The following is a 22706-nucleotide window of genomic DNA, read 5'->3' as shown; positions in this document are numbered from 1 at the left end:
TGTGCTGAATAAAGTTGAAGCTCATCATAAACACACAAACACAGAGTGAAATTGTGAGTGTGCGTTTGATGCAACAGGATTTCTAAGTGCTATGGTTAGTATTTATGTGTGTGTACATAAGAGTGTGTGCTCCTCTCTAAGTCAGTCTCAGTCCAAGTGGCTGTTGAAATATGAATGCATGGTGCAACTGCCCTGCTATCCCACTTGCAGTGCTTCTAAAAGTCACTGTCTTATCGCAACGAGCTGTGACAAGGGAATTCAGGGGGAAAGGGTCTGCTTCAAAAGCCATTTCTACTGCCACTAATTGTCTGTCATTCTGAGCTGATGGGCAGCAGGACACTGACAGACAGCGCTGATCGCTGAGATGGGACACAATTGGATTCTGCAAGAAGGAGCCTGTCTAAATGCCTGAATTGAGTGAAAGTTGGAGTTTCATTAAGATTTTTTTTTTGTCAGTCTACACCTACACCCAATTATTGGCATCGGCGGAAGAAGTATTCAGATGTTTTATTTAAGTAAAAGTGCAAAGACAGCAATGTAAAAACACTTTCAAATGTAGTAGTAGTAAAAAACTATCATCAGCAAAATGTACATATAAAAATATACTCATTATACAGAAAAAGGGCCGCTGTGACTGATATGTTATGATATTAGACATTATCAGAATGTTCATACTGATTAGGAGTGGGAATCCCCGGAGGCCCCACGATACAACATTATCGTGATACGGTCTTATTGCGATTTTAAACATTTTGCGATAAGATTTATTGTGATATATATTGCGATTTATTACCTTTTTTCAACTGAAATATTGCAGTTTGATACAGAATAGCGGCCGTCAGATTGTTAAGAAGTTAATAGTTTACATAATAAAAGATCAATACTTGATGTCCGTGTATCGATACATTACTGCCACGTAAAATATCGCAATATTATGGGGTATTGATTCTTTCCCCCTCCCCTAATACTGATGCATCAATGTATACCGTTAGTATTACTCAAGTACAGTACTTGAATCACAAAATAGTGCGCATCCCATTCACTGATGTAGTTGTGTAAATTCAATTTATGTGCACAAATTGACTTTTGGTGTCTGCGTGTGGACGCTTTTCTGGTCGAAGAGTGACCTCAGAGGGAAGTCCAATCAAAAAAAAGCCTGTCTGAGACAGCAGCAGGCGAACACAAACATTACATCGTTTGCCTCATTGCCCTTTTGGTCTCTTGTGGCATAAAACCAATTACAGACCATTAACACGAGGTGTACTGTAAAATATATCAAATCTAGAGCTGAATGATTATTCAATTGATTAGTTGATTGGCAGAAAATTTATCGGCACTATTTTGATGATTGATTAATCGTTAAAGTCATTTTTCAAGCAGAAATGCAAAACTAGCTTTTCTGTATTATTTTCTCGACAAACATTTTTATCATGTCTGTTAAATATGTGCAGACCACCAATGTATGTTCACACATGGTTTGTTGTCCTGTCATCCCCGCCCCCTCTTTCCACCCTCTGTATGAAATTCCAGTTATGGAAGACATTTAAATTAACTCCAAAGCCCCAAAGTCCGTGTTATATTTACCTCGATGACGCATGGTGGGCATTGGATGACACTGATTCACCTGCTGTTCTGGTGTGGGGCCTGGCTGAGGTGTGAGAGCGATACTGAACAAAAGGATAGAGCAGAATGGAAAACACCTGTCTCGCTTGCTTACACAGACCACAGGAGGCTGAGTCGACACACTCGGGTCAATGCGAAGCAGATGAAACTACTGCGGACGTAAGTCTGTGTATGTACCATCAATACCATGAATAATTCTCTGTGTGAATGTCTGAAGGTCTACCTTCAGAGTGGGTAGACTTGGAACTTTGCTCCACATATTTTTTTATTTTTCGGTTCTTTCTTTTTATTTCTCAGTCTCTATCTCTGTGTCTTTTTTATCTCCATCTCTCTGTAGTGGTGTACCCATGGTGAGACAAGAGCAACGTGTCTCTCTTCTCCGTGTCTTTGAGGATCTGTTGGCCGGGCAGACAACCCGCCGGCTCAGCTGACCCAGTCCAAACCAGATCCTGAAAGCACGGAGGGAGAGGGGGGCGTTCTTTTTAGACTCTACGCAGGCCTGGATGACAGGCCACCCTCCCTTTTGTCTGATCTGGGAGTACGACAGTCGCTGTTGTTTCAGCTGCATTGCAGTCATCCCGAACACGTCCATATTTCACTGGGGGAAAGAAGATAGATCGAAGAAGAGAAAGGCAGCTGAGGACAGCGCCGGAGCTGAGGAAAAAGAAAAGATGGACAAGAAGGTACTCTAGAGAGACAACAAAAAGTAAGAGAAAAAGGACCGATGAACAAAGTCAATTTAAGGGATTTTAACGTGCCTCATCCGTCCCTGAGTCATTAGCGGGCCATGATTTGTCTGAAGACACAGAAGGTCACATTAACATGCTACTCATCTCCAATCAGCCCTCAAAAATTAAACAATCCATGGACACAAATTTATCTACCACTCACCTCACCTACAGTACTCATTAGATACCTCCCTCTTACTATTCATGACTTCAGAGCTGCACAATTTACATCCCTGCAGTCCATCAGTTGAGCAGACAGCAGGCAGTAACTGTATTTCCGAGAACTGAGCTGCAGCAGGTAACTCATTTTCCTGACGCCCATTGGGAGGGAATTAAATAAGATGGACCTGAAATCGTCAGACAGTTGACCTATAAATCCACAAGTGGGCCACGGGTGGCGAGGGGAATGGACAGAGAGAAACAGCTTAAGGAAGAAGGGGATAAGGGGCTAGGATCAAAAAGATAGGTCCAAAGAGAGGGAGGAAAAAAATGAAGGTGACAGAAGAGGGGGAAAAAAATGACAGACACATATAAGAACATTATGTGCTTTTTATCCCGTCAGCTGTCAGGCGGGACAAACACACCCAGGCGGTGAGATATGACACAAGGGTGTGTCCCATTCGGCCCACTTTCCCCCAGCAGTTCCTGCGGATGTCTGGTTAGTCTGGCCCTAATCCTCTCTATGAGACTGACACCCCCGCCTACGCAAACTGGATTTATTTTTTTTTTCCCCTCTCATCTGTACTTTTACACGATAACAGGTTAAAGGATGCCGTGTAAAGAAGAATGATTTTCCATGCGGATAAAACGCTTTCATTCTTTTGACAATCACTGCAGAGATTTGCTGCAGCGAGGAGCCCCAGATAGACGAGGGAGAGTGAGTGAAAGAGGGAGACAAAGTATAAAGTGGCAGCAGAAAAGCACATCATTTGTGAGTGTTAAATGGACCGCAAGATGCAAATAACACTGAGCTTATCTGTGAATGTGATTAAAAAGCGATTGTTGGGACACATAATGTTTAACCTACATAGCCCATCTCCAGCGATTTTCCACCGAGAAAGTCCCTCTTATCTGCTAATAGACCTTGGTAATCCCTCAAACACGCATGTACTGCACACGGGCCGCTTCTAATGAATACTGAATGAGAGACCAGTCTGCTACCAACAGATAGTTCAAACTACTGCATGTTCAGCCTACTGTTAGACATCATGGAGAGGCAAACTCCGGGTTTGTTCACGTCAGTCAGGACTCACAACAAACCAAATGGTTTATCAATGACTCTTAGCCATCGTATAACATTGACAACCCAGATATAGCTCTGCTGAAGCTCAGGTTGCAGGACTGCTCCGGGCCAATCGTATGCCCCCTTTGCTCGATAACAGCTGACTTGCAAAAATGTTGATTTAATCACTAATCATCAGCAAACAAAGAGCAACATAAGGATGAATCATCCAGGGCTCGCTGAAAATCACTAAGAGGAGAGTCATGCATAATACATCCTAAATGTGAACGGCTCTGCCACATTCATTTTAACTGGGAGGCGTGTATAACATTCAAGGTAAGATTGCAATTTAACTCGAATTACCCTTTGAAATGAACCACTGATATTTGTTATACCACACTTTGTAAACTGTCACCAGATCAAATTAGTGCCAATCAGTTACTTTTTTATTAGTGATGTGGAGGAGAAGCGGGAAAGTGCAGGCTCCGGGGGATTTGGGCAGAAAATGAGGACTGTGGAGAGAGAGATTGTAGAGGACCAGTAGTGGAGATCAGCAGTGTGACCGTATCCAGAAAATTAGATTAACTGAATTAGAGGGATTAGATTGACTACAGCTGGATTGGACCTGATGCCTCTAAGAAAGAGAGGAAGACGGAGCAGGCGAGGGAGCGCAGCGCACGAGAGACGAGGGGAAGGAGGATAGCCGGAAGAGTAAGATGTAAAGAAGTTTCTTTGGGAGTTGGGTGGAAAAGTCGTATTGCGGTAGAGAGAGAGGAGCGGAAGGAGGAGACAGCTCAGCAGATTTAGGTATCCTGGGTAACTTTTAGGGGCTGGCACTGAAGGGAGCCGCTGACGCTGTCTGCCGGTCCTCACAGCCGGGCTCTTCTGCTCCACAAGACTCAGCTGAAGCTGCAGTGCCCCTCAGTGGTTAAATATTGGCAGAATCTCTCAGCACGATATGGTCAAAAGAAGAGACATAGAGGGCATGAAAGAGACAAGAAAATGCTTTAAAAAACTTAAAAGCTACGATGTAATTAATTCTCTGAATAGATAAAATGTAATGCTAAATATGTGTGAATTAAAATTATGATAATTTTTAGGTTAGGTGCCATTGCGCTCTCTACATTTGACCTGTGTTTGACCTCCTTCTCCTCCTCCAGTGTAACAATGCTTGGAGACATGTGATAAGAAGTCATTATCAGCCCATTATCCTGGACAGAGCCCTGTGTCGTGTATGAATAACAGGTAAGGTGTGTGAGGATATGCAGCAGAGAGAGACAGAGCTCTAACCGGGAGGGGGGAGATGAAGCCTAAATCAATGTTATTAATTCATGTTAATTGCTGCCCCCTGGTGTCAGTGCCGCATTTGTTGTTACTTTGCTGATACACACGCTTTCGGGCGCCGCCTCTTTGCCCAGAAGATAAATCTCCCACATCGATAGAGAGACAGATACAAACTCTTGCTGCTTCACAGCCTCACACTGCGGTTACCTCCGGCCCAGACGCAGCGAAATCTAAAAAAAAAACTACACTTACGATAACTCGCTTTGCTTCCCCCCCCATCCAATCCTCTGGTGGAATTTGGAGAATATTAACCAGGCTGTGGTGATGTATCACAGACAAACAGGAACTGACAGATTTTGTTATGAATTCTCCCTCCTGCATATTCCACTGTGATTTAGAGGCTTCACGCAGCCTGCACTGCAAAACTGTAGGGCGTTGTCTGCATACTGATGTCCTGCTCACTCTGAGGATCATAGGCCTCCTACGATCGCTCTTAACAGGACCAACTGTCACACGGCACACAGAGATGTTACTGGGAAAAAAGATTGCATATAAGCATTCCTTCAAAAGTAAACTGATCTATCAAAAGGCACAACATCTGCAACACAGACAATAAGGTCGACTATGTTTGAGCTGATTCTGCCCCCTCTTTTTAAAAATATGCACACACCATGCAAATCAGAATTTGAATCAGCCTATAGCTCCTCTGGTCACAGATCAATGGAAACTGAGACTAACTGGATCTGATGATGTAAGGATGATTAATGGCCTGCAATAAGTCAAACCCAATGACATGATTTTGAGATGCAGGAGTATGTGCATGTGACTTTTATTACTCTGCTCAACCTCATCCTGGTATTTAGGTTAACTTAAAAACACTGTTTTTCAACAAAACCTTCCCAAAGACTTAAAAACCAAAGGCATCATTCATTTAGTGTTTTCGGATTAATAGATAAATATAATCTTACGATCATTTTATATGTGATTCACAAAAAAAAGAGCACACAAAAGATGCTTTAGTCTGTTTAAACAACAGGCGAAGTAGGATAAGGACTTGGCATGATTACAGTGTGTTAGCGACCAGATCATATATTCTTTATATTGTGTACACTATTGATATCTATCTCTAATGTTGATATAAATATTTACTGTCCCTTTGCATTGTCTGGATAACCTGCTGCTGTAACACAAGAAATTCCCAATTTGGGATCAATAAAGTACATCTATCTATCTATCTAGATGAGCACAACAATTTAACATTTCTTGGGAGACAAAACCACTAGCTATGGACATTTCCAATAGATATCTCGTCCTATTTTTCATTTAAAACACAAATTCATTTGATGATGCAAGTCATTTAAATTGTTCATAAATGGAGCCAACTCAAATTCAATGAAATTTAGTTGTGTCTAGTCTAAAATTTGCATAGAAATAGAATTTCAATTCAACGTTAGGGTTTAGAAAACATACTTGATAGGTTTCGGAATTTGACAACACAATAATTCTGTCAATTGGGTCATTTTGTGCTGCTACGCTACGGTAAAGAGCTCCATCTGAATCTCCAACTAAAGCTACCAGACAGAGAGCATGAAAAGAAACAGCTCAGGTCTGCACCTTTGGGTGTGAAACAGCTGTATGTATCTGCACTGAACCGGAGAAACACCCTGTTTGATGTATGTCTTCAAAAGAGGCAGACTGACTCACATGATCACCTCATCCATGTGATGGTGCGAGAGCGCTGAGCGGTCCCACAGGAGGGAAAGATTGCATGTCGCCGCTTGTTTGGAGCCAATCTGTTTCTTCAGTCAAGTCAATACTGTAACAGCTGGATAGACTAGAGGAGTGGGCTGCTGGATCAATAATGATGCCACTTTCTTACCATGAGACTCGTGCAGGTTCAGTATACAGTGCACAGACACACACAAGAAACTGCATACAAAAGTATTTCCTTTTTTCTATTCTGTATGTTGTCAAGGCTTAAGGGTGGTACAGACATCAAGAGAAACCACCTTCTTGTGATCACACACTAGCATTTGCAGTTGTTTTCTCTTTCAATTTCACAGAAACCGCAAGCATCCCTAATGTGTTGTACCTTGTATAACAACAATAATCCTGTGTATACTGTATTGTGAACATAAATGGCATAAAAGGTCCACAAGGAAGTGGGCCACTGCAGATCTTTTGCCTCCACCCCCCGTTTGTCTTCTGAAACTAGTCTCATTTCCAGCAGGAGCTTAAGGTGGTATTTATACTCTGTAAGCAGAGAAGATGCCTCTCTGTGCCTCTCCCTTCAGCTCAAAAATATCCCTTTAGGTTTATTAATAAACACAACAAACGATAGTAGGTGTTTTTTTGCAGAATTACACAAAGCTAAGCTTAAAAAGAACAACTCAGTGAACAAAGGGAGTAAAGTTAGTCCATTTCTGACCCACTTCCACAGAAAGAGGACCGATACTAAAAAAGATAGTGTGAGGTGAGTGTGTGAGGTAGATCAGGATAATGAATGATGATTCCAGCACGGCTGACATTGCACTCCACAGGAACTCAAAGGCAGAGGGGAGAATGGGAGGCCCGATTTAGAGCAAGCAGCTGTTGTGCACTTCGCCTCGCTACACATCTGCCAAGTCACTGTGGGCGCTGAGGTGACTTCCCAAGCCCTACCAGTCAGTCTCTGCCTCTTTATTACATAAAACTCAAATTCTCTCTGTCACAAACTCACACTGGACATACGTAGTCACTTGTATAATTGAGGGAGAGCGCTATTTATTAACGGGCCTGAACTGCAGTACTGGATTGTACGGACTCGTCCCTCCTCCTTGGGTAAGCTCAGGAAGCTGCGTCACATGTGCTGACTCTGTGTGTCTGTGAGATGTACTTAGCTCTTGCTCGTTGGTGCCATGTGACTACACATAGCTGAGCTCAGCCAAGGTAAACAGCGTGTCATTACTCTGCCTAGGTAAATGCTACGTTGCATAAGATCAGGCAGTAGTCTTTGCAATGCTGCTGTTTAACCTATTGTCTGTTTTAAGTTATGGCTTGTTTTTTGTTAATTCCACTATGTGGAACCAAATGGTCCTGCCATTGTCCACCTGTGACCCTTTGGAGTACGGCTGCAGCAAACAATTATTTTCATTACAGTTTAATCTGTTCATAATGTTGTTGTTTTTTTATTTAATTGGTTTATTGTTTAGTCTTTAAAATGTCAATAAATAATGAAAAAAATGCTTCTTCAGACAGCTTGTTTTGTTCAACCAATAATCCAAAACCCAAAAGGTATAATCAATTAATATGAAAATAAAACATAGAAATGTGTGTCACATTTGAGATGCTGGAAACAGAATGTTCTTTCTTGTTAAAGGACTTTAACAATTGATTATCAAAATTGTGTTGATTTGCTGTTGATCAACTCGATTAATCGGCTAATCGTTTCAGTACTACATTGGTGCACTTGCACTTGTTTGCAGTTGATTGTCTGAATCTTCAAAACCAGTTTTAGTGTACGCTTTTCCACTTTTGTCTTGGATATAGTTAATAGTTTACACTTGATTTTAAAATATATATTTTTTTAACTTCTGTTTTCTCTATATGTATTTTTTAAACTGTATTAAATATGATTTAGTCAGCCTACTCACGTGGAACTAGGGATGTACGAATACTTCGGTACCAAATCGATGCTAAAATTCAGAAAACATGACGGTACTCGTTCATCATCAGGGATTAATAATAAATTCGCAAAAAATAGTATGCAAACCGTAATTAAGGAGTGTATGTTGAAGTACATGGGATTTATTGTTTGTTTTGTTTTTTATTGTGGTATCAAATTGGGTATCGAGAATAGTGGAATTTCACTGGTGTTGGTATCGACTACTAAATTTCTGGTATGTGGTACGCGGGACAGATTTATTATGTGAATATAGAGAATGACAGTTGATATTTGGCTTGTAGCCACTGACCTCATCACCTGAAAGCATACACCTGGTTCAGCACAACAGATAGGAGAGTGACGACAGTAAGCAGGAACTAAGATTCACGGTCTACTATCAGAAACCGGCTCACACAGCAGCACACCAGCAAGCGTTTAAGAAGAATTTGCAAAGAATGAAACTCATATGAATCAATTCTGTAAAAGCATCATAATGCACATGCCACACAACAGCTTAAGAAAAATAAATATGGACAGCTACTACGAGAAATTTGAAATGAATAAATATTGCACAAAGGTAGCAAGCAGCAGCAGCAGCAGCGTAAAAGCAGACATTGCCAGCGACACCACAACATCGATCACAAGCAGATCAGCAGGAGAGCAATAAAACAGGAGCACCAGCAGCAGCTTCATAACGTTAGCTTACTGTTATTGCCGAGCACAAAAAAATACTACCAAAACAGAGCAAGACATCACAATAAAAAAAAAAAAATCATTCATTAAAGGACACATTTGAGACCAATCAACTAGAATAGCTTTTTTTTCCACAAAGCCAATAAGGGGCAATATGATCAGACAGTTGCTTATGAAATGTTACATGTTCAGCAGCAGCATTTGAAGCAGTGATACAGCTGAGATAGCAATTTAGCAGTGCAGCAGCACAGCAGATCAAAAGAGGTTTAACAGGTTAAATAAATCGCCTTATGGAAAAGGGTGCAGTGAATATAGAGCGTATGCAGTATGTTGCAGCAAGCAGAGTACTGTATGTCGGCAGGCAAGGTGAGTTTGTCTGCCTGAACTAGCTCACAGAGGCCATGCTTCAGATTGCAATGGTTCATCAGGGTTCATCATGTAGCTCCTATATTTATATATATTCTGAAAATGATTCTATTACTGTAATACACCTAAATACACAAGCGCAAGTGGAAATCTACAGTACATCCAGTATATGTGTGGGATAAATGCTCAAGGTTTCACATTTTTATGCGACTTCAGCCTTTAAATATATAATCTTAGATACATCTCTTTCAAAGTAAGAGTACTGGAAATGCTAAGGCTACATTATGTAGACATAAAATACATTTTACTCATATAGTACTTAGTTTTCTTTGCTTAATTTATCACCAGGGACTGATTGTTGATGGCTATCAACAGTGTTAGTCTTATTTTATCAATGAATCAGCTGAGAAAAGTTGATTTATGGCTCCTCTCTTTATTTCTGAAGACACTGATGAACAGAAATACATTAAACTGTCTAATGCTAACTTTAATAAGGTGGAATTTCATGTACTGTAATATCAATTGTGGCCTAAATTATGTTAAAGTTTAAATTAGGGATGTCGCGATATAATTGTATTCACGATATCCGTGATATATAAAAAATGAAATATTGATATCATGTTAATAACACACATATGGTAATATCATGTAAATAATCCAGCCCCTTTTAAATCATTTTATATATACAGATATGGTCACAGACTCTCTCTCCACCTCCCAACACTTGTATTTTGAGTGTAATTTATTAGCCAAAAAAGAGGCAAAACACACAATAAAAAATGTCAAAGATGAATTTGGCTAATAGCATTAGGCAACACTGCCACACTGAGGTAGAGCTAACCATGTGAAAAAAGTTCTGTAGCACTTTCTTTTACAGTTTGTAGAACTCCTATCAACAACCATTTCTCTGGATCCCAATTTCCAGAGTACCCGAGGGACGCTGGCAATATCCTGCTGCGGTTATTAAACTTTGACTTTGAGGTGAAATCCAGTCCCGACTAATAGGACTACTCAGGAATCATTGCAGAGATTTGTATGTGATAATGAGAAATAGAGGTGCAGTCCCAATTCATTCAGCCTTCTCACCTCTGGGTGTAACTTGTAATTACTCCTGTGGAGCTTTGGGGAGCTTGGCAGATTAAAAAGGAGATGCCCCGAGGCCGGTTGGGCAGCCAGTTAGGGAGTCAGGCAACCACCGAGCCTCTCCTGGAGTGACACAGACTCCCCGGCTGACAGGAATGTCAATGCACCTCTCAAGGTGACACCTGACCGGACATATTCTCCAGTTTTTTTTGCTGAGATCACTCACAGAAAAATAAGTACCTACAGTGTGTCACCCACAGTGTTCCCTCCGCATGTGAAAATAAAGTGTTGCGATAAATGTTAATTAAAAGTTATGACATCTAATATGCCGTGGTGGGATGTCACAATGTACAATTTTGAGGTACTTGTTCTTTGAGTATTTCCATTTTTATAGTCAGCAGTCACTGTGCAGATTAAAAACAGTGATGAATTTATAAAATATGATGCAGTGCTGTTTAAGGCTGTGTATTGGCAAGAATCTGGCGATACGATACGTATCATGATACAGGAGCTACGATTCAATATATTGAGATATATTGAGATACTGTAAGCACGGCAATATATTGCGCTTTTTAAAATCTAAATGCTAGGAAAACAGTCATAATATAAAGAACACACCACCATATGCATAAAATCTGAGTAAAAAAAGTTTACGTTTTTATGCAATCAGAACAGTGGGATCTGCATTTACATTTATCACAATCCCTGTATTTGAGAGGGCGCATCTCATTGACTGAGTTAATCTTTGCATGTAAACTATAACTATATGTATCAAAAATTGATAGTGTTTCTTGAGAGTCGATACAGTATCATATAATAACGCGATACTCGATATTTTTTATATTTTTTTGCACCCCTAGTGTTATAGATCAAACTACACAGCGGTCTATAAAATGATATATAATATTGTCAGTGATGGAGGCCAATCTCCTGTATAAAGAGTACTTTTCATTTTAATACATTAGGAAGAATTTACTGATAATACTTCTGTATATTTAAGTCAAATTTTGCTGGACTGTTACTTGTAAAGGAGTAGCTTTATAGTGCTGTATGCTTCTTCTACTTAAGTAAAGGTCTCTGAATACTTCTTCCACTAAGGATAATACGCAAAATTTGTATCACATACAAAGAAACTGATCAGACAACACTGACAAGTATTTCTATATCGTCAAGGTTTCTACTGGTATGTGTTGTGCTCCGTCTGCAGGTTGGGTAAATGTTTGATGGCTTAACTGCCCACATGCTCTGTCCCGCTGTAACTCAAGCCCCTGTCAAGACATTTACTGTAGCAATTACTGACATTGAACAGCTTTCAATCAGCCCTTAATTCACGCCTTCAACCTGCGATCAATGTGCACATTACACTGAAATTACACACTGATAATCAGTTCTGCAAATCAATAAACCACCGGGCAATAAACAAGCTGACAGAGGTGATGCGTCTTTGTACGAGGCTAGTGCACCCTCCAGTGGTGTGCGAAGGTAATCTAACTGTGATTGATTCATGTAAAAGGTAGAAAACGTTTCATTCCAGCACTCAAATGAACCAGGTTACGATCTTAAGAGACAAATAATCACTAGCAAGTGTCGAAACATAGGCCAGGATGTGTGTGCTGCACAAAAGTAGACACTTTGGGACCTCGGTGTTGCTCGAGCTGGGAGGGAAAGAGAGAGGAGGGCTGAACGATTAGAGGTGGGTTTTAAGAAGGAGCCTGGATTGATTCACAGGAGTTGGCAGAGTGAGTAATGGTAGCAGAGTCCTGCACCGGGGCTTTTATGAGGTACTTACTCCCCCCCCCTCTGCAGCACTAAATGCTATAGATCATGTATTTCAGCTCTGCTACTACGCTTACTGCCCTGCTGCTTGTCAGATTGGTCCGCATCATTAATTGGAAGATTATAATACTATTAAGAGGTGGCAAGGAGGGAGAAGATAGCAGATATGTTTTGATAAGATTTCTGCTCGCTTGATTCTGCTATACCTTCGTTTGTCTTTATCAATCAGGCTTACCACTTTCTTCCAACCCATTCTGTGAATGGGTTTAAAGCTCAGGGTGGTATGAATACAATGATATCACTGAGTTAGACAGAGATGCATCATGTATACTATTCTGTGCTGGATTAACATTTGATTTACTTTTATTGCTTGTGATGCAGTTAGGAAATGTGTGTATATCAGATGGATTATCTTGGATGTGTATCCTTATAAATTCACAATCTAAAACTAGAATTAACCGCCGCACGGTTGTATGCCTCCGCCAACCAGTGAAGATGCAGTTTAAATCCATGTCTGTCCAAAATGTCATCACTTCATCATTTTATCCTAGTAGACATTTGTGGCAAATTGTCAGAATTAGCATATGATTTCTTGAGTTATGGCCGAAAAATTATTTATTTGATATATTTGAGGTGACCTTGATCTTTGACCTTTTACCACCAAATTCTCAGCTCATGCTAGAGTCCAAGTGGACGTTTGTGCCAAGGCATTTTTTAAAGGCGTTCCTGAGATATGGTGTTCACCAGAGTGATACGGACGAACGTACAACCCGAAAACATAATGCCTTCAGCCACGGCTGTCACTGGTGCAGAGGCATAAAAAGTGATTGACGGAAAGCTGTTGCAGGTTATTCGAACAAATGCATAATGCTTAATGAACGAAAACTGGCTTGGAACTTCAAATGCTAAAAGTGGACTTTTTCTACCAATTTCTGATGACTGCACTTCACTCATACCACTATAAGAGCTGCAAACATAAACTCAACTTGACATCAAACAAGACGTCCAAAAGCTAAAGGTGTTAAAGGGTGTTTTATGGTTGGATATTCACTGAGAACAGGGGGGAAAAAACAAGGGAACTCAACAGATTATACACATAAAGGTTGTTTACTAGTCAAGTACTACAGTTGTATATCATCAGGGTTATCACGTCTTAGGTTTTGAGACTATACATCTATAAAAGCCTGCATTACAAAGTGGGGGGCGTAGAGTTTGAAAGACGTGGGGCGAACAAAGAGACACTATTGAGCTGCATTTTGGGAATTGTAAGATCCAGCAGTTTTGGAATTAAAGCCATATTAGGAAATAAACGTCCGGATATCGCAGCCTTTGTGGCATCAACTTTGAGAATTTTTTTTTTTTTTTAAATATGACTCTTGCTAGTCCCCCGACTTTAAGAGCACAACTACATAACTAGAATACATTTCTAATTCTTTACAGACCAATTCTTAAAGGAACCATGTGTAGGATCTGGCGGAATCTAGCGGTGAGGTTGCAGATTACAATTTATCTCGTGTGCAAAGCGTGTATTATTGCTACGGTGGCCAACGCGAATGGCCCTCTCTATAGCCAGTTGCTGTAAGAGTAGAGTGTGTGTGTACGTGGGAAGTGAGTGGTGAAGCAAGAGAGAGAGAGAGCGGTGGTGACAGGAGCGAGTAACGTTATCGACTCCGGCCCAAGCAGGAAAAGTGTGCGAGAGAGATACTTTGGCACTGCTCCACTGACAGTAAAAGAGAGATATAATGAACGATGCACGCTAGATATTACTCTACAAGGTTATGGACACACTCATATTTTTCACATTAACAAATCTTTATAATACTATGACCAATCATTCCTGAAGACCGTCTGTGTTTAATTGATCACAATACAAATGGTCGCTTTATTCTTGTTAAGATTTTTACTGATGTAGAAAAACCTTAAATGTATCAGTAAACAATAATTAAAACTTAGTCATTGTTTAATGTTCCTCCTTGTATTAAAAGACCTAATCAACAAGAGTAGCAGGTTCCAATCATTTGTGGTGGGACTTTGGTTTACTGTACAGTGTGTAATACAACCTGGACTGAGGAAATAGTAAATAAGCCATCAAGCCTTACATTGCGCTGATATTGCCCTCTCCTGGGGAAACAGTACAACCTCACGTGGAGCAGTGAGATACATTTCACTACAGTGCTACTGTAGGTTTCATTCTGGGCTGAATATTTTAGTCCATATAACAGACAGATGAGTCGGTTGGGAAAAAAACAAATCCGCAATTATTGATTACATAATTTCACCTTTTAGAGAAGTAATACCAGTATATTTTTTATAAAGGAAACATCCCCAATACCAGGGAAACAATTTATACAACTTGAAGATATATGATATTTATTATGTTTTAGTGATGTACAGAGTTCTTCTCTATAAAAATGTCTTCATTTAAAATAATTTAAATACACACAATAGAACTAGTAGCTGAATTTAAACCAGGTGAAACAAGACAGCAAAGGTAAGCATGCAGATAATATTTAACTATTTAAAAATGTAAAATAATCAGAGACAGCTAAAATAGATAATAAGATAATAGATATAAGACACAAGTAGTCATAGTTGAAGCTGAAGTCAGTAACTTTGAGCAAATATGATAAAAAGTTATTTTTACACCCCTAATATTTGCTCACAATTACAGACTGCAGCTTTAAGTGCGCAAAATTTGACCAAAAAAGACTGTCACCATTTTACTTCCACATACTGTGATTTCTGCATAATAACCCTCCTCTGTAGTATAAACACTATTTCATCCAATTGTAACCAAAACCTTAAAATACTTTAATTGATCCTCTGAGGCAGTGTTACCCTGAGTTGACACATTAAGCATATAATAATATTAACACTGATCTGCAAACGGAGGTGAGACATTAACAGCAAAAGGCACTAAAAAAGAGCCATCTTTATTTTGATTGTGGATTTTATTTTACTTCTCACAGTATTATAGAGAACTGAGATCAGTGTGATATGGTGAGCATTGTTGAAGCATGAAGTGAGACTGGAAACATCAGACAGAGTAAACGGTATAACGAACCTTTAGACACTTTAACGTTTTGGCAGCTTATTGTTTATGAGTAAAACACACAAAGGCAATAACAATGATAAAGAACACCCCACAAAATAGATGTACAACTTCTGATTCCATTATTTGACGGACCTGTGAAAGCTGGTTATAAAAAGGACACTGACAATAATATAAAAGTTTTTTTTATACATTTTTTTATTAAAACAATAAACATCCAAAGTGTTAGAGAAAGCAATTAAAGCACACCAAGAGTTAGGCAACTGGAACGTTTCAGTATGAACTCAGCAGTGCTCTGCGAGATAAGGTTGTCAGTGCATCGTAACATCGTGAATTAAAAAATTCAAAACATGAAAAGAATCAAATACATCTCAATTGTGAGGGCGGTGTCTTGCCAGTGAGGAAGCCAAAGTTACAGTCAGCGTGAAAGCACTGACAATAAAATAAAGGTAATACTTCATTTTACAGGTCCGCAAATTTAAAGGTTAATAGGTGACAATTAGCAAGTAACCTATTTAAAATTTCTTTGGAGTTACTGCCAAATTACCCCATACTTTATCATCAACATTATTTAATAATTATATTCCGCTATTTCCCAATATCTGGTAATTTATTTAATACATTTCAAGGAAAAGAATACAAAGTTAATTGATGTGCTTTATATCCATGTCTGCTTATAAATTGATCATAATAAGCAAATAACGTCATTGAAATTTCTTAAAAAAACTCCCTGAATCATGACATTAGCTACCAGGTTACATTTGTGTAGACAATAAACGACACAATGGTGAGATTTGTGCCTGACTGTAAGTGTCTTCTATTAGTTTTGATTTTCCACCTCTGATGAAGAGCAGCATACAGCTGCTTATCAAGCCTAAGGGCCCTATTTGAATGATTACATGCTATTTTAGCATATAATTATTAAATAATGTTTATAATAAAGTAATTTTCAAGAAATTTTGAGGTAAATATTGGGGGTAATTTGGCAGCAATTCCAAAGAAATTTCAAATAGGTTACCTGCTAATTATCACCTAATTACCATGCCATTTTGTGGACCTGTAAAATGTGTCGGTACCAAAATAAATAACTACACACTGCTTCTGCAATTTGAGACATTTTGTCCTTCATCTATCAGTATACACATCTTTATAATAACCGACCCAATTTATACAAAAAGCATAAGGTATGACTACTGAATGTTTAAAATTGAAATACAGCCAGGAGTCATTCCAATGTTCATGAGACAAATTAGCTCTACGGACACCGAGATACTAGAAGAATTACATGTTTTGCTTTTTTACAATGCAGAAGCTGGTTTAGTGAATTTAACATAAATTATTATACTTAAAAAGCTTATTTTCAAAACAGTTCTTCAAGTACACTTCCAAAAATGTTGGCAACTGTATTCCATGTAGTTTTGGTTGTTTTTGTATGGTAGACAAATCAGACAGAGGAATAAAATATTTCATGGTTGTTATATATTGTATATTGTTATTTATGTGTGTGTGTATATACACAAACCACTCTAATCAGTCTCATATGCAATTTATGAAATATGTTGAAAATATTTTGACTAATACTGCTTCAATACATTTTGAAATGATGGACTGAACAGCAGACCGCAATGTCCGAGAGTCAAAAGAGAAAAGGAAACATTAAATTGAAAATTAAATACTTTGGGATTTATTAATGTTCAGACGTGGAGTTGATGTAATTATTCCTTTTCATCTGACATCCCGCTCTCCCAAATGTGTTGACCAAAATATTTACCTGGGTACAACCTAAGCATCAGATAAGAAAATCTAGGTATGTCAGGTGTTTGTGTGGTATACTGCCACCCAATCCAAAGTCACACCTGTGAAACCCATGAGAGGGTCCGTCACTCATGAATCAGAGTGCATAATCACCGCAGTGCTCATAAATAACTCTCAACAATTAATAACCGGCGAGACAAGCTGTTCCTTGTCCTGGAGTGATTGCTGATAATGACTTGTCAGCATGTGTACTCTCATGTTAAGTGTTTGAGCATATGAAAAAGAGGAGGCGGTTATCATATACAGTCACGTCCTGTGACTTTTTTTTTGGCAAACAGAAGCATGAAACATTCTGCCGACAGTCTGAAGTAGCGTTGGTTACCTCTCTCTTCCTCCCCGCTGCTTGATGCGTCGCCACCAGAATACAACAACCCCAACACATTAAAATGTTAACATTGTTAACAAAATAGCAATCAAATTAAATCTTTTAAAAAGAATAAAATCTGGAATCCTTCTCCTGTACAGCGACTGGCAATTGGTGACCCCCCCCAGCTCAGTTGGTTTTTGGCAGTGGTCTAACACTTGTGCTTCATGGCAAGCTGTAGAAAAAATCGGGGTGGGGGGGATAATACAATCAGAATTTTTAATTGCCTTATCAGCCAAATGCTACCGAGTACTGCAGATATATGCATGCAATAGCGAGCACAGTTAGTAAAATGATGTAAGGTACAGATTTGATATTTTAGAAACGTTCCACAAAGGTGAAAAAGTTGTTAGGGAGAGTTTATTAGACCGGTGCTGGAAGGCAGCCAGGGGTCATAGTGTTTTTTTTTTAGTCAGGCAATGACAAGGGAACTTAATTTATCTCATTAACAAGGGTCCTAATGGGCTTGGCTGGAGGCTCGTTAGAGAGATGGCCAGGCCCACCAATCTGATGCAAAGCTACGGGGTGTGGAGATGTGAGGATGCAAGACACACACACACACACATATACACACACGCACACACACACACACACACACACACACACACACACACAGACTACAGAGTATGCTGCTGCAGAATGAGGAATTCTACAGACTGAACAAGTGGGGGCAGTAGAGCAGCACGCAGAAATGACAGGTCTCTTGTTTAAAATTGAGTGAGCAGCGCAGCGAGATCAGTTGCGGTCAAAAAGTGAGGCACAGAAATGAGATTGCAGAAGTGAACAGAGGAGAAAGAGTCAAGGTGACCCTCTCACAGCACTGCAGACACTTAGCACTGCACTTACAACACACGCAGATGGCTTGATCCTGTCAAGCCATCTTTAAAGCCATGCTCAGATAAAAAATGCAATGGATGAAATGACAGTAATGATTTCTTTATCCGTCTGTAAGGCCACCAAACTGCCTTTTAACAGACATGCAAAATTATGAGTCTTGATGATAACGTGCAAGACAAATGATAAGTGATAACACACAAAAGCGAATGGCAGCAAGTGAAATGAGAAAAACGACTGCAAATGAGTGATTCTTCACGGGGGGCTCTGCAGTCATTCTCTCGTGAAACCACCAGAGCCGAGGCGTTTTGCTTTGCTTATCACAGTTTTTTTGTAATTCATCACGGTGGGGAAGCTCATCTGTGAGCAGTAAGAGGGCCGTGCAAGGCTCCTGAAATGTCTTTCAATTATCCCACCATCAATAGCTCAAAACATGTTCAATATGGCAATGGATAGCTATGCCTATTAAAGTTATTGACATTCCACTTTAGATGGCACATGTCTCAGTGAACGACATGACGGGGCAGCAGGCCAGGGCTGCCTAATCTTACACAAGAAGCCAAGCTTGCAAAGCCAGAGATGCGTGATATACTGTGTGCTATTAGAAAGACAGCTATGATGATGATCATCAGGTGCGCTCGTTACAAAGCAATAGATTTTTTTTTTCTTTTGTTTTGCAGTAAAACAAAAAAAAACATTATGCTAATAGCCACATTAAAGAGCATGCAATTAGTTTTCCTGACAAACAAGAGACACAGAATGGGGAAGATGGAGAATGAGGGAACACCCACTACTAAAGAGAGAGTAAATGAGGGAGGAAGAAAAAGACTATTATCTTCCCAGAGCAGAAAGCACCACTGCTGAGAAGCTTAAAGTCACAATGAAGCAACAAATATCCTCAGGTTTAAGTAAAATGTTTGATCTTTACGCTGAACTAATAATGACTTTAAAATTATGACGAGATATTCCGTCATAACGAAATCCGAATTTCAATGCGCTGTATTAAAATAAACACCTTAAGGTTATGCGTTGTTGTGTGTTGACTCACCTTCTGTGCAGTAACAGAGAACTGTTCGGCACTGTTCATCATGTCTGCGGTCCTCTCCTCGGCCCGGCCTAGTCGCTCGCCGCGCTCGTTCAGGGCCTGGCTGGCCTTCTGTACGGCACTCGTCACGCTGTCTGCGGCCGAGTGTAGTATACTGTTACCTGCAGATAAGGGGCGGGAGTGAGTAGGCGAGATAGAGCAAAGAGAAAGTGAAGAAGAAACGTAAAGTAGGACACGAAAGAGGAGAGAAAAGACAAAAGGGGAAAGTGATTCCTTTGTTGAACAACAGAACGTAGGCTGTAACAACCTGTGACATGAGAGGCATGTAGTTAAATCGGTGACCATGAGCGCTAGTGTTAATGGTGGAAGACAAAAAGTAAATGGCTTCCATCAGGTGCAACGTGGGAAGGTGGCTAATGAGTTTCCTTTAAAGTTAATTTACTTCCAGGAAAGATCAAGTGAAATTAACCTTTTTCAAATGTCAAAGCATGCAACACCAACACCGGATTTAATGTCTCTTTTTAAAGAAAGCATGTCATTCCTGTGCTGCTTTTCTTCAATTTTGAACTTACGTTGCCAGCCCAGTGATTACTCTCCTCTCCTCTGAACTATAGTGTAATAAAGAGAGGATATGTGCTTGGCTGCATGAGCAGCCCTGGAGACCCAAGTAGTGGATAAAAGACAGAAAACACATCTTCCGATGGCTGTGGCAGCCCTGCGGATGTTTCCTCTGACAAGCCATTAATCTACGGCACGTCGGGACTGCTGCTGTTATGCGCCACGCTAGCAAGCAGACTGCGAACAGCAATCTTCCTGCTGCTTTATCATTGTCGGCAATACAGTTGTATTGTTCCGGAGGGGGATAAACTTGCAGCATGCCAGTTTGGGAAATATCTACCTTGATTTTGAAGTTGTCACCTACTCATGTGAACGGCTACCTTTGGTTGCCCAAAAAAGGAGAATTTCAATCTGTGGTGGCATACTGCTTTTGTAAGACATATCTTTAGGGTACTTGGTGATGACCACCCCAGCCACTCCAGGAAGGTCAAATCCACCACAACTACACTGTTTGACTAACTTTAAAAAGCGGATAAATGAAAAATAATAATGAAAAACACCACAAACACCCTGTGGAAAGATAAGCTAGATTCGATTTTCCCAAGGTATATATCCTCGGATATACAGTAAATGAGTTTGAGGAGAAGGAACAGACAGAGCCAAGCTTGAAGGTACTGACTGTATTAAGACTTGACAAGCCAGATTCTATCTGCTCCCACAGGAAACTGCAATATAGTGAGTGTATGTCCCCGTGGCACCCGGGCAGGTACGCTGAGTGACAGATAATTGGGACAGCTAGCTCTACTGCAGTGGGTTATATGACGGCACAACAGCAGCTGGTGTTCCTTCAAAAGAAGTTAACTCGATGAAGCCGAAGCAGTTTATGTAGAGACACACCTGTGCCGCAGACATACAGATGGATGTATAGATGTTCATCCACACAGCTGCGCACACAAAAGGGAATGGAAACGCATGCACATACACAAGAGCTTCCTTTAGTCAATTTTCCAGCAATAACAGAAAACTGAACTGCAGACTGCAGGCCACATTGCATATGACAAACACATCTGGACTGATGATGAAATAAGCTTCACATCTGTCAAGATTCCTTTTTAAAAGGTGTAAATTTAAGAATTTGTCCATAAGAACTCCACAGTCTACAGCTACAACGTGAATGTAATATTTACTTTCTCAAGTAGGAAACTCTGCAGCCAGTAGCAAAGCATGTGTAATTATCAAACCTCTGAACCGACATACAGCAACCAAGCGAACTCTAGCGAATGGAGCGCGAAAAATTGTCCAGATATACTACGAGCAATGTCAGAGTGCTATAGATTAACTGTCAGTTACTGTCAGCGTCGATCTTGACCAGTGAAAGTAGGTTGGAGGTGCGCAAAAGTTCGCATAAGTAGAGCCAGAGCAAGCGTTTTTTTCAAACAAGCGACAAGTCGCTTTGATTGATGCAGAGAGTAGGTTAGTACATCTTTGGGAAAATCTGAAACAATTAGGGCTGTCAAAGTTAACCCGATACTAACGCATTAACGCAAATTTGTTTTACCACTAATTTCTTTAACACATTAATGCAATCGATCTTTCGAAGGTTGTAGTTCAGTTTTAAATCTAGAGTGAAGATCCTGGTATCATATGAAACTAGAAAAACCAAAGTCAAACCATGTCATACTAACTTGTCGGGAACAAGATTAAATAACATTCCAAACTTGCGCTCAATTTTGGCGAGGAAAAACTGTCGTAGCCATTTTCAAAGGGGTAAAAATGGGTTCTATGGGTACCCACGAGTCTCCCCTTTACAGACATGCCCACTTTATGATAATCACATGCAGTTTGGGGCAAGTCATCATCAAGTCAGCACACTGACACACTGACAGCTGTTGTTGCCTGTTGCATATTTTTATGCTAGATGCAGTACCTGTGAGGTTTTCTGGACAATATTTGTCATTGTTTTGTGTTGTTAATTGATTTCCAATAATAAATATATACATACATTTGCATAAAGCAGCATCTTTGCCCACTCCCATGTTGATAAGAGTATTAAATAATTTACAAATGTATGATTAATGTCGCGATTAATCATGGACAATCATGCAATTAATCGCGATTAAATATTTTGAATCGATTGTCAGCCCTAGAAACAATCTGATATTCGCACAGTCGCATGGTATCCAGTTAGGAAGAGGTGTCATGCATTGCAAAAGTGGATTCTGGTTTGCGTAGGCTAAAACACATTCCTGCTCTGCTTCTATTTGGAAAAAAAACAAACACTTTCTGAGAGGCTTTAGGTCATCCCCAGAAAGGATAAGACCTTTTCACCTTGAGACAGATTCCTCTTAATCCTTTCCTCCTCTGGAAGAGCCTAGGGAGTAATACTACCATCATCCTCAACGTAACCCCACACACACACACACACACACCATACACTCGGAGAACATCTCTCTTTATTTGTCTCCTTTCTTCTCTGTTCTCAGAACCGAGTGGCGGGCTGCAGCGTGGGCTCCCCCGGTGGAGAATGTAATTACAGTAAAAGGCAGGGTGGAGACATTCTGGAGAGCTTAGCAAAAGGGCTGCACAGCATCAGGAGATGAATGAAAGATGTGTAGGAGTA

General features: G+C 40.0%; 1 protein-coding gene across 2 annotated transcripts in view; it reads right to left on the bottom strand.

The window, feature by feature from the left end:
* stxbp6 (syntaxin binding protein 6 (amisyn)) overlaps positions 1 to 22706 on the bottom strand; it is a 169994-nt gene that overhangs the window by 80360 nt on the left and 66928 nt on the right. The window contains exons 5-6 of one of the 2 annotated variants that reach the window (XM_037746203.1): positions 19532 to 19689; positions 16452 to 17824 (exon numbers count right to left, since the gene is read on the bottom strand). In XM_037746203.1, coding sequence (XP_037602131.1) covers positions 17801 to 17824; positions 19532 to 19689 — 182 coding nt within the window. In that variant the 3' untranslated portion in view covers positions 16452 to 17800. Of the gene's footprint in view, positions 1 to 16451; positions 17825 to 19531; positions 19690 to 22706 lie in introns of those variants that run through there. The other variant, XM_037746202.1, reaches the window with a different exon arrangement.

Source organism: Sebastes umbrosus, chromosome 16, assembly GCF_015220745.1.
Source record: "Sebastes umbrosus isolate fSebUmb1 chromosome 16, fSebUmb1.pri, whole genome shotgun sequence".
Lineage (NCBI taxonomy): Eukaryota > Metazoa > Chordata > Actinopteri > Perciformes > Sebastidae > Sebastes > Sebastes umbrosus.
This window is presented reverse-complemented; position numbering and strand designations above follow the sequence as displayed.